General features: G+C 49.8%; 1 protein-coding gene across 1 annotated transcript; it reads right to left on the reverse strand.

Annotated features, from left to right (window-relative positions):
- Window positions 1–5,295: 5,295 nt before the first annotated feature.
- Window positions 5,296–7,601, reverse strand: MCHR1 (melanin concentrating hormone receptor 1; the record flags this gene model as incomplete). Its single annotated transcript, XM_080939793.1, has 2 exons — window positions 7,482–7,601; window positions 5,296–6,275 (listed from the first exon to the last, which is right to left on the reverse strand). The coding sequence occupies exons 1-2, from the start codon at window positions 7,561–7,563 to the stop codon at window positions 5,296–5,298; spliced, it is 1,062 nt and encodes a 353-aa protein (XP_080795919.1). The 5' UTR covers window positions 7,564–7,601.
- Window positions 7,602–11,155: the final 3,554 nt, after the last annotated feature.

Here is an 11,155-nt window from a genome sequence, read left to right on the forward strand (position 1 = left end):
GAGAAAACATAGATTGTTTTTTTTTTTTTTAATCTATTTTTTTTCTAGTAACAAAGCATCCAGAACCAATTATTACTGATTTGAGTTGAGTAAAATATCAGTCTAACAACAACAAAAGAACAACCCAATTAAAAAAAAAAATGGACAAAGGACTTGAAGACAATTCTCCGAAGAAGCTATACAAATGAAGACTGAGCCGATGAAAATCCGTTCCACCTCACTGATGATGAGGCAGCAGAGACTGATTCAACACCTATTTGAACAGGTTTCATTTAAAAGAAGAAGAGGAAGAAGAGGAGGAGAAAAGACAAAGCAGGTGTAAGGGTGGAGAGAACTGGATCCCTGGTGTGTTGCTGATGAGCTTGGCAGGTCTTCAAAACGTTAAACATAGGATTGCCGTAAGATCCCTCCGGTTCACTTCTGGCTGTATACCCAAGGGAACTAAAAGCCCAGACGCCAACAGTTAACCCAGCAGCATTGTCTAACCACAGTTGTCAAATGATGGTGACATCCGAGTGCCCATCAGTCACAAGCACGGCGTGGTAAGGCATACTACAGCAATACCGATGGACTTTTAAGACATCGCGCTAAGAGAAATAAGCCAGTTGCAAATTATGGACAAGTAACATGCAGTCGCATTTGTAGGAGCTGCTTTGAAGAGTCAGATTCCTAGAATGTTAGAATGGTAACTGCCAAGAGCTGGAGGCAGGAGAGAATATTAAGTTCATAGTCATTTTGTGTGAGTGCATGTGTGCATTTGGGTGCAAATGGAAGCCAGGGGACAAACTTAGTGTTGCTGTTTAGGAAACATTCAGGTTTATGCGTCTTTATTTTTATGTTTTTACATGTATCCACTATTTGTGTGTGTAGAAAGCACTTTTATCCATTAAACCATCTTGACAGTTTCACCATGGTTTTGGAGAAAGAATCTCTCATTGAACTGGAGCTCACCAATTAGGCTAAATTAGCTGGCCAGTGAGCTCCAGGGACCACCCCCCCCCCCCGTCTCTGCCTCCTCAGTATTAGAATTACAGGTACACACCACTGCACCCAGCTCTTTTTACCTGGATTTGAAGCTCAAACTCAGTTCTTCATATTTGCACAGCAAGCTCTTTACTGTCTGGGCCATTCTACTAGCCCGTGAGTTAGTTTCACTGCAGCTTTAAGTTTCAATGATGACTATTCTGAACCTGCATAGCGGCAGCCACACAATAATGTGGATGCTTCCAAACTAGACACTTACAATGGTCAAAGCAAGCTGCTTTGAGATGTAATGACACCAGTCTTTAATCCCAGTATTAGCGAGGAAGAGGCAGGCAGCTCTTTGTGTTGCAGGCTAGCCTAGCCTACAGAGTGACTTCCAGGACAGCCAGGGATGCACAGGAAAACCCTGTCTTAAAACAAACAAACAAACACCATAACAAAACAAAAAAACCCCAACCACCACCACCAACAAAACAAAGTAGCAATGTATACATTTTACTACAATTTAAAAAAACAAAAGGAAAGACAAAAATGAAAGAGGCAGGGAAGTTGGTCCCTCCAATAAAGGATCCTGAAAACTGGAGTTCGATTCCCAGAATCCACTGTGGAAAGAGAGAACCAGCTACCAAAGTCGTCCTTGGACTGCCACACACGTACACACGTGGACTCACACATATATGTAAAATATTAAAATAGCAGATGGTGCACCAGGCAGAAGATAACAGGTGTCCCTGTTGTGTGGGGCTCTTGCTACTGAAGGTCCCTATGCAGAGGACCTTCTGGTGGTCTTTCGTGCCTTGAGCTACTGAGATCTTAAGCTTGGCTATGGTATTTCTCAACCACAGAGAATTTTAGGAGGGCAGTCCTCACAATGGAGAGGTGTTTCCTGGGGAGAGTGGCAGAAGCAACATTGAAAGTTCGCTGCCTTCTTGGTGGGGTCCCTGAGACAGATGAGCTGTGGTGTGTGAGGGGGAAACGGAGAGATCAGTGGCACGGTCCTCACGCTTCTCCAATGTTCTGCACCTCTCTGTGCCCACCCCAGCTCTGGCTTTGCCAAGACCTGAGGTGAAGGAAGACAGTAAAGTTGCACCCATTCATTCCTTGAACCTGCCAGACTGCCTTCCTCAGAATCCTCCATTCCTACTGACTCTGTTAGCAAGCTATCCTGTAGCCTAATCCTGACTTCAGCACTCTGCACTGGGTTTTCCCTCCTCCTCCTCCTCCTCCCACCCTCCTCCTCCTCTCCTTTCCTTTTCTCCTCCTTCTTTTCATACAAAGTCTTATTATTGCAGTCCAGGCTGACCTCATGATCGCCTGCCTCAGCCTCCTGAACGCTAGGATTCTATGCATATGCCACTACACCTGGCATATGTTTACCGCCTGTGTTTACTCTTACCCAATGACACCTCAGGAGTTGCTCAGGCTACTGATGAGGTCAGGAAGCTAAGAACTGGTCTGGTGGTAGTCACCACACTCCCAATACAGCCTTCGTGACTTGCTCCTCTGTGCTGTCCCAGATCCCTCCCCCTCTTCCACCCTCTCCTGTTTACATCTCCGCCCACTCACTCTCCAAGCTCAGCATACTTTGTTTCCATTTCAGTCTCTTCCCTGTAGGATTAAATGAGAAAGGATGACCCTTCCTTGGAGCTTCTGAGGTTGCTACCACTGTGAACTATTGGCTTGGTTGTCACATGTATTCCTAGGAGAGGCCATCTTACCTGGTTCCCAGTTTCAGTGGAGAGCTGTGGGTGTGGAGATCATGGGAAACTTCTTCATAGACAGGCTGGGTAAAGGGAAGCCTCCTACACTAGCGGGTAGTAGCTGCTCTTCCTTAGATTTGCCTTAAGGCTCCTGTAAGACTTTCTCCTTAGGGCTCTTGTAGCCCAGGGAGGCCTGGTACTCCTTTTTAAAAAAAAGAAATAGAATCCTTTCTATTCTTCAGCAGTTTCATACATGTAGGCAATGTGCCTTGATAATCTGCACCCTCAACACCCCCTCAGCCTCCCAAGTGCCCCAAAGAGCATATCCCCCTTCCTTCTTGATGTGCATTCCTTTTGTGTTGTTAATAACTGGAGTCTGATTAGCACTGCCTGTTGAAATGTTGCCAAATCCTGTGAACTTGATCATATACAGTTGTCACAGCTGCGGTGCATTTATGACTACGATGACGGAGTCATATACCAAAGACAGCATTTTCCCATACTCCTCCCAGTGCTCCTTCCAGTGCTCCTTCCAGTACTCCTCCAAGTGCTCATCCCAGTGCTCCTCCAAGTGTTCTTTCTAGTGCTCCTTCAAGTGTTCCTCCCAGTGCTCTTCCGAGTGCTCCTCCAAATGCTCCTCCCAGTGCTCCTCCAGGTGCTCCTCCCAGTGTTCTTCCCAATGCTCCTCCGTGTTTCTCCCAGTGCTCCAGCTCTTACTTTTCTTTCCACCCTCCTTTTCTCGGTTGAATTCTTTTATTCTTTAAACTTTATTGTTACTATGAGGGGTGTATGTGTGTGGTGTGGAGTCAGCTCTGTCCTCCCATTGTCTACCTGTGTGAGTTCTCAGGCCCCCTGGCCTTGTGCTCTCTCTCTTTCTCAGTCTTCCTGCTTCAGCCTCCCTGGTACTGGGGTTGCACATACACCACCGTATCCGCTTCCCCCTGCCGAGAACCCCTTTTTCCTTCACTGGAGTTTGCACCTACTCTAGACTTGAAGCTTACCTAAGGCAGCTGGAGAAGAGCTAACCTCCTATCAAGAAATTCTTCTAATGAGGAGGCTGACTCCCCAGCAACCAAGGGGGCTGCCTAGAAGTATTCTACGTAGCTACTACTGCAACTCTGCCGTGAGAAGTGACCAGCAAGAGGAGGACCGCCCTCCAGGATGCCTCTGGACAACTTGCTTCAGCTTTCATTAACGTCTGCTAAGCAGCATCCTGACGACTCCGGCTTCCTGCACCCTCTTGATGACAGAGCTTAAGACTGCCTCCCAGTGGCCTGAGCGGTCATCTGCTTTTAAGATGCCCAGCAGATCTCAGCTGCATCAAGCAGAGACTAGCTCAGACTTCCCCCAAGAGCCAGCTCTGCAGTTGGTGACTCAGCATGAGGCAGAGACAGGGGAAGGTCTGGGGGAGTCACAAGGGACTAGAACTTGGGGGCCTGAGCGACCAGCATTGATGACAACAGGAGTCCAAGCCAGGATGCCGAGTCCCCAGAACAAGTCCAGCCGCAACCCTGTGACTGAATGAATTCACAGTAGTTCCATTAATACCACTATTAATACCACCCCTGTGGGTCTAAAAACTAAATCCCTTAACTTCAAGCTCCCTAAAAATGTAACCCCAAACAAGATCCAAATACCATAGTCAAAAGTCAAATGACCCCTCTTTCCTTGTATAGCACACACACACACACACACACACACACAGAGAGAGAGAGAGAGAGAGAGAGAGAGAGAGAGAGAGAATAAGCAATTACGCAGGAGCCTCCAGAATGAAGTGGGTGGGGATTTGCCTTTATTTCATTTTGAGTTGGGAGTGGAAGGCTCAAGCACAAAGATGATGCCAACATATCAGGCATTAGCGTGACCCCTGCACATGCAGAATTCATGGATGTTCACTTTGGATCAGCCTCAGGCTGACAGCTGTGCCCTATGAAGAGAACGCCTCTGTCACTGTGAAAGCCCCTTTTTATTAGTTTTTCAAGATCCACATCCACCCCAGGTCGCCTTGTCATTCTCGGTGGTTGGATCTTTCGATACATCAGGCTCCTTTGTTTTTAAATTCGTGTGGGGCTCAGAGCCCCACCCCAATGTAAGCATGCATCCCCCAAAGAGAGAGGGAAATCCACACAGGATGCTGGAGGCCAGACAGCATGCTTCAGAGGATCCACCAGCTTAGGAGAAAGACTGCCTTCTAAGCCACCAGTGAGAGATGGGAGGGAGGGTTCAGCTTGTCCAGTCTCACAGGATAGTCCTAGCTGTTCAGTTTTTAACCCTGCCTAGTTTTAAATAAACCCAGCTAGGCACCCTCACCCTCTTCCCTTGAGAGGAAGATATATGTGAGCCAACAGGTATAGAAACCTATGAACCAGTCAAACCACCGTTTTCCTCTTGCTCCTCTTCTATTCTGCCAAGGGGATTCCTGAAGTCTGAAGCTCCCCCAAAACCTGGCTGCAAGCCTCCCTAGCAATTTGTGGGCCCCATGGAATGTGGTTGCTACAAGCCCCCAGCCTCCAGCTTCTGCAGCCTGCCAGGGAAGCCTCGGGTTTAATCTCAGTATCTCTCCCCATGGTTTGATGCTCCGTGACCCGACTTGGAGGTGACTAGGGAATTGTCAGGTGCCTTTGCTTTCTGTCCTCTCCTCATCAGCTGTCTGAGCATTGCTGACCGTTCGAAGCTGCCCCTGGGCCGCCGGCTTCACTGACAACACCAAGCGTTTTCGAAAGGTCTCACAGAGTACTATGTACACAAAGGGATTGAGGCAGCTGTTGGCATAGCCCAAGCTGATGGCCGCATTGTACAAGTAGACAAATGTGAGGGTCGGGCGGCTGATAGACAGCTGGGTCAGCTGCAGCACGTAGTAGGGCGCCCAGCACACAAAGAAGACCAGACAGATGGCAATGGCTGTGCGGGTCACCCTCTTTGTCCGAAGCCGGATGCTGCGTTGGGAGGCGGGGGCCACCGAGGACGTCATGCGCTGTAGTATTTTCACGTATGCAGCTGTGATGACCACAAATGGAAGGGCAAAGGCCAGGAAAAACTGGTACAGAGTGAACCAGTAGAGGTCAGTGTCTGGGTTTGGCAGGCGGATGCCACAGCCCACGGCACCCCCTGGGAAGGGGATGAGCCTGGCATAGAGCCACACTGGGGTGATGCTAATGAAAGAGAGAGCCCACAGGAGGCAGATCACCAGGGTGGCCATGGAGGGCTTCCGAAACTTGGTGGAGGAGATGGGGTGGACGGTGGCCAAGTAGCGGTCAATGGCCATAGCAGTCAGGATGTAGGTGCTGGTGAACTGACTGTTGGCATCCATGGCTGTGATGAGGGTGCACATGGTTTCCCCGAAGTGCCAGACACCATTACCCATGAGCTGGTGGATCATGAAGGGCATGCCCAGCAGGAAGAGCAGATCCACCACGGAGAGGTTGATGATGAAGATGTCAGGGACGTTGCTGCACCAGTGTAGCTTGGATTTCTTCACCACGGCAAAGATGACTGTGGAGTTTCCCACAATGCCCAGGAGACAGATGGTACCAAACACTGAAGGCATAATGATGTTGATGTAGGAGACACTCCCCGTGCGAGGAGGTGACCCTGAGGATAGAAAGAGAAAGTGTGACCTGCCCTACGATCTAGATACTGACAACCTGCCACTCAGTGGCTCATGCTTTCTGTTGCAGCTTAAGGTCACTATGTCTCTAGAACCAACTCCCACCATTTCCCCTCCTTGTGCTATTGTTAGTTCTGTACCTTACCTTCCTCCGCTGTTCCCTGGTGACTCCTACGGAATTTTCTAGATCCACCTGTTACTCAAAGGACCCCATTCTTTGCTTCATCCATTTACTCAGAGGGCCAGGAGTCAAGACTCTCAGATATCTGCTGAGAACAACTTCATATCCCCGGGATCCACCAGGAAACCTTGTCAAAAAGGCTTGAAGGACATTCGTGTGTGTTTCTCTGTGTGTGTTTATTTGCAGCCTCTTATTTTCAGAAAGAGATGGCCAAAGGTTTTAGATAGGTTCCTAGGCGTATTTGAGAGGTGACTGTCATCATGGGTGTGGGGTGTGTTTTAGGCTCAACAGCCCTGCCCTCTCCAGGTTTTCCGTCAGGGATTTCCTTGAACCATGTCTCCTGAGTCTGGGCTTTCCCAATAGGGTAGGGACTGAAGCTGTGTTACACCCCAGAAGCTTGAGAATTTTCTCCACACAGACCTTTCCTCTTTTCCCTTCATTCCCTTCCCCTTCAGAGCTAGAATTTCAAGGCATTGGCGTTCTGCAAATGTCAAGAAGCTTAATTCACCAGAAAAGTTAATCCTCTCACGCCCTGTGAAGTCTTTTGCTCCCAGCAGCCTTTGCTAGAAGACAGCAAGGACCACTCAGACCCCATTACCCCAGCGCGAGGCCAGAGGACTGAGCCCAGGATAGCGGTGAATCAAAGCGCTTCCGCCGGCTCCCACATGCTACCCGCCCCGCTGTCTTGCTAGCTTGCTTGCTTCTCCAGCCTTGATTTTTTTCCCCCTGCAAAGCATATTTGGGACTCATCGGCAAGCTTCCCCTGCCTGCCTCACGCCTCGTCACCAACCCTTGTTATTTCTAAATGTGCCTCTGCCCCATCTCTATTCCTTCCTGCCCCCGCTGTCCTAGCTGGTGTCCCCTCCTCTCTTCCCCTTCAGGCAAAGCAGACTGCAGATCTGATCACCAAGAACTGTAAGATAAAGTTTCCCAAGCAGTTTGGCTTGGGAGGTGAAACCTTCCCATTTTCCACACCCATCCCGGAGGAAGAACTCCAAACAAGACTCACCCGCCAGTGTGAGATTATCCTGGCCATCGGAGATGTTGCTGGCATTGGGGCCAATGGACAGCAACGAGGTTTGCAGATCCATGCAGCCGGTGCAGGTCGCCTGCTCCCTGGAGTTGAGCGCCTGTCCACCCACGCAGGCTGCGGCAGCCTCCAGCGCCCGCCACCGCCTTGTCCCGAGTGTGAGCCCCGCAGTCCAGAAAAGGATCTTCCTCTACCGCCAGGCAGCCTCTGCTGCCTCTGAGCCCAACTGCTCGCCCCACTCCCTCCTTCCCAGCTCCCACTGACATCACCTAGACACATTAACATTCGGAGGCAGATGCACGTTAACCTCTTCAGTCCCGGCTGCGGTTCCTACTCCTGACTGCCTGCAGAGCCAAGCAGCTGGGCTCGAGCCACCCCGTTCAGATGAGCCTTCTTTCTCGCTGTCTCCTGGGGTTGCCTTCTGAGCTCACAGGGGCTACTGCTTGCATGACCATCCAGGTCTTTGCAAAAGCAAAGGGGGGGGGGTGCAATGGGTTGGCTGCTTTGAAGAAGCTGAACCAGATGGCAAGAGCCAGGGGTACTGTTCCCAGGGCTGAGGAGTCAGAAGCTTGGACTGACACACCCTTGGTCCCCAAGCACTCTGGAGGTCACCCTAAACCCTTCCTGTGTCCTGGTAACTTCCAAACATCTCCTTGGCTAGATGACAATTGCTAGACCTTACCGGTACACAAAGGTGGTTCCAGACTTACCATGGTGGCAATAGTCAGGGGCTGGGGTACAGACAGAACAAACTTCCCTCTGCCCAGGATGGGTCTGGGCCAGCCACGGAGGTTTTATTTTCTAGTGTTCTGAGGTGTTATCTTTGACTCTCTGAAACAATTATCAGAGCATAAGAGAACAAGTCCACGCAGGGATTAGCAATGGACAGCAGGCTCAGAGGGAACAGGCATTAGAGAATTCTCTGCAGATTCCTGCTGACAGCTCCAGGAGATCCACAATTCAGATGCAGAGCCTGAGTCCTTGGCTGACACGGTCCCTGTTAACCCTTGTTAAGGAGCACAGACACACAGAGTGGCATCCCTACAGCTCCCCTGAGTTCCAGACATACTCTTCCTCCCTGCCATTTAAGTTGTTGGTTGTCCCTGTCATAGCTCTTCTTTCTAGGCCTCTTGATCCTCCATCAGATGGAGGCTAGGGATAGAGCTCAGCTGGTAGAGGGTTTGTCACACAGGCCCGAAGCTTGGGGTTCATTTATTCCCTATACTAATAAATAACATGGTGCGACAGAAAGAAAACCAGATAGTAGTTTAACCATAGGCACGGAGGAATGGTAAGTGCATCTCTGGTGGAGCTCTCCAACTCTGTGATGCCCCCAGACCGGCGTGTCCCTTGTGGTGTTTGTGGAAGAAATACTGTGGTAGTTTGGATAAAAATGACCCCCATCGGGGGCTGGAGAGATGGGTCAGCGGTGAAGAGCACTGACTGCTCTTCCGAAGGTCCTGAGTTCGAATCCCAGCAACCACATGGTGGCTCACAACCATCTCTGAAGACAGCTACAGTGTACTCATATAAATAAAATAAATATATTTTTTAAAATGACCCCCATCGGCTCATACATTTGAATATTTGGTCCCCAGTTAGTGAGCCTTGTCTGGGACATGTTCTAGCACACGAAACAGTTACGTCCCTGCCAAGACACTCTCTCCTTTCAGTTTGACATTTTCACCACACTCTAGCACCCTGAAATTCATTCCTATACGCATCCCCATTAGGTTTTTATTCCTCCAGTCCACACTAAGAGAACGCTGACAGAGGGGCCACATCTGAAAACCATAAATGTCCTCTTGGAAGGTATAATCTCGGTTGAATCCTACCAAAATTTCCCAAACAAGGGCAGGATGTTTCTCCTTCCTCTCAAAAAGTGACGGGGGTGGGGGCGGGGGCATGGTTGCATCTGCTGCTCCGGAGTCTTCAAGGGGTAAAGAAATCTGTTTCAAGTTCATCTAGACGTCCTCTCCTGGCGTCCACTCCTTATCATTAAAGAGCGGAGAAGGCTGTACCTATTCCATCGTTTTTTGCACCTCAGCTACCCTTACGATTGGATCCTGGGTCTTATTTTCAGCAAACTGCTGTACTCCTGCAGAAGACCACGGGCTCCTTGATCTGATGCTCTGGTGGCTGCTGGCTTTTCCCTGTGTGTTCTGGGTTGATATCTGGGCATTTGACTCTTCCGCCTTCTTCCTCCTAGGCTTCCAAAGCTGCTCAGTCATCCTATGACCCCACGGCTCCTTTAACTCTTCTACTGGAGAGGCTAAGTGTACTCATCTCAGCCGACCACAGGCAGGGCTCTGTCGCTGTGATGTCACTTCCAGGCCAGGGTCGGTCATCTCTTGTCCACTACCAGCACTTGCATGCTTATGGACATCTTGACTGGTAACTGACGTCCCCCAGCATCTCACTTCGAAGAGTCATCTTCAAGGCTGTGACTTCTGGAATTCATCTTTCTCTGAAAACAGAGTCTTAGACGCACACGGAGGTGTGGAAATGTATTCTTGGGGTGAGTCTAAGGGAACAGTAAGGAAACAGGAGGAGTGAGGAATCAGACTAAGAAAGTCAGCGGGACGAGGGCTGAGTTTGTTGCTGTGGGGACTCCATTTCAGAATTGCATGGAGGGTTTAGTTAAGTGGTAGAGCTCAAGCCCCTAGCATGCATAAGCCTCCAGGCATGCGAGCACACACATGCACGCACACATGTTTGCCCATTATAGTTGAAACCAAAACTAGAGGTGGAGAATGTGGCGAGGGATTCTAGGAGCACCTGACAGAGATTGTTTTAGGGCTGGCTGTGTCTACCAAATACACAGGCATCTCTCTTTGCACCCTCCCAGCTACTCCTAGATCCTATGCCCACCATTTCTGTAGCAACCACTCTTCTCGGTCCCCCCCCCCCCAGCACACGTGACAGTGCAGCACAGAGCAGGGAGAGCCTGCTGGAACTGCATTGCATCTCAGACCTGCAGTGTGTCCTTTCCCCCTCTGTCCAGGGTGTTCTCCGTTTCTGCTACAGCTACAACTTAGGGCATGGGAACCCCAAAATGTCCAACCATTGCCCACCTAGGAAGTAGAGACAACCAGTGCTCCTTGGGGTGCATCCCTGCTCAATATGGAATGAAGGCCACCCACAGGGCGTTGCTTTCTCCTCATTTCCTCAGAATAGCTCGTCAGAGGCATTTCTTGTGGCCTCTCAGTGGTCCACGGTCCCTTGGCATGGTGTCATGTGTCCACTGGTCTGGCTTGCTCTTTTTTCATTCCCAGTTCCTAGGCTTACATTTCCCAGTAAAATACCCACAAGTCCCGTTGTCTCCAGCTCTCTCTCTCTCTCTCTCTCTCTCTCTCTCTCTCTCTCTCTCTCTCTCTTCTGGGAATCTGAGAGTGTATGTGACTCACTACTACCAAAGGCAGTCAAGGGGAACGGTGGAGTGCGAGACCTTTGGCAGAGATTTCCTGCTTCTTGCAAAGACATGAAGGAATTATCTCCTTTGCTTCTCCCGAACTTTGTTGTGGCTGGAGGTGCCACCTGGAAGGCCTGCAGGAGGCGAGATGATGCTTATTGATTGGATCAATCAGGATGTCTGGAGGAAACAGACGGAGCAAGTGGAGAAGCAGAGAGACTTAAATAAATGGCCTGTTTAC

The sequence above is a fragment of the Micromys minutus genome (genome assembly GCF_963924665.1).
Source record: "Micromys minutus genome assembly, chromosome: 27".
Taxonomy (NCBI): Eukaryota; Metazoa; Chordata; class Mammalia; order Rodentia; family Muridae; genus Micromys; species Micromys minutus.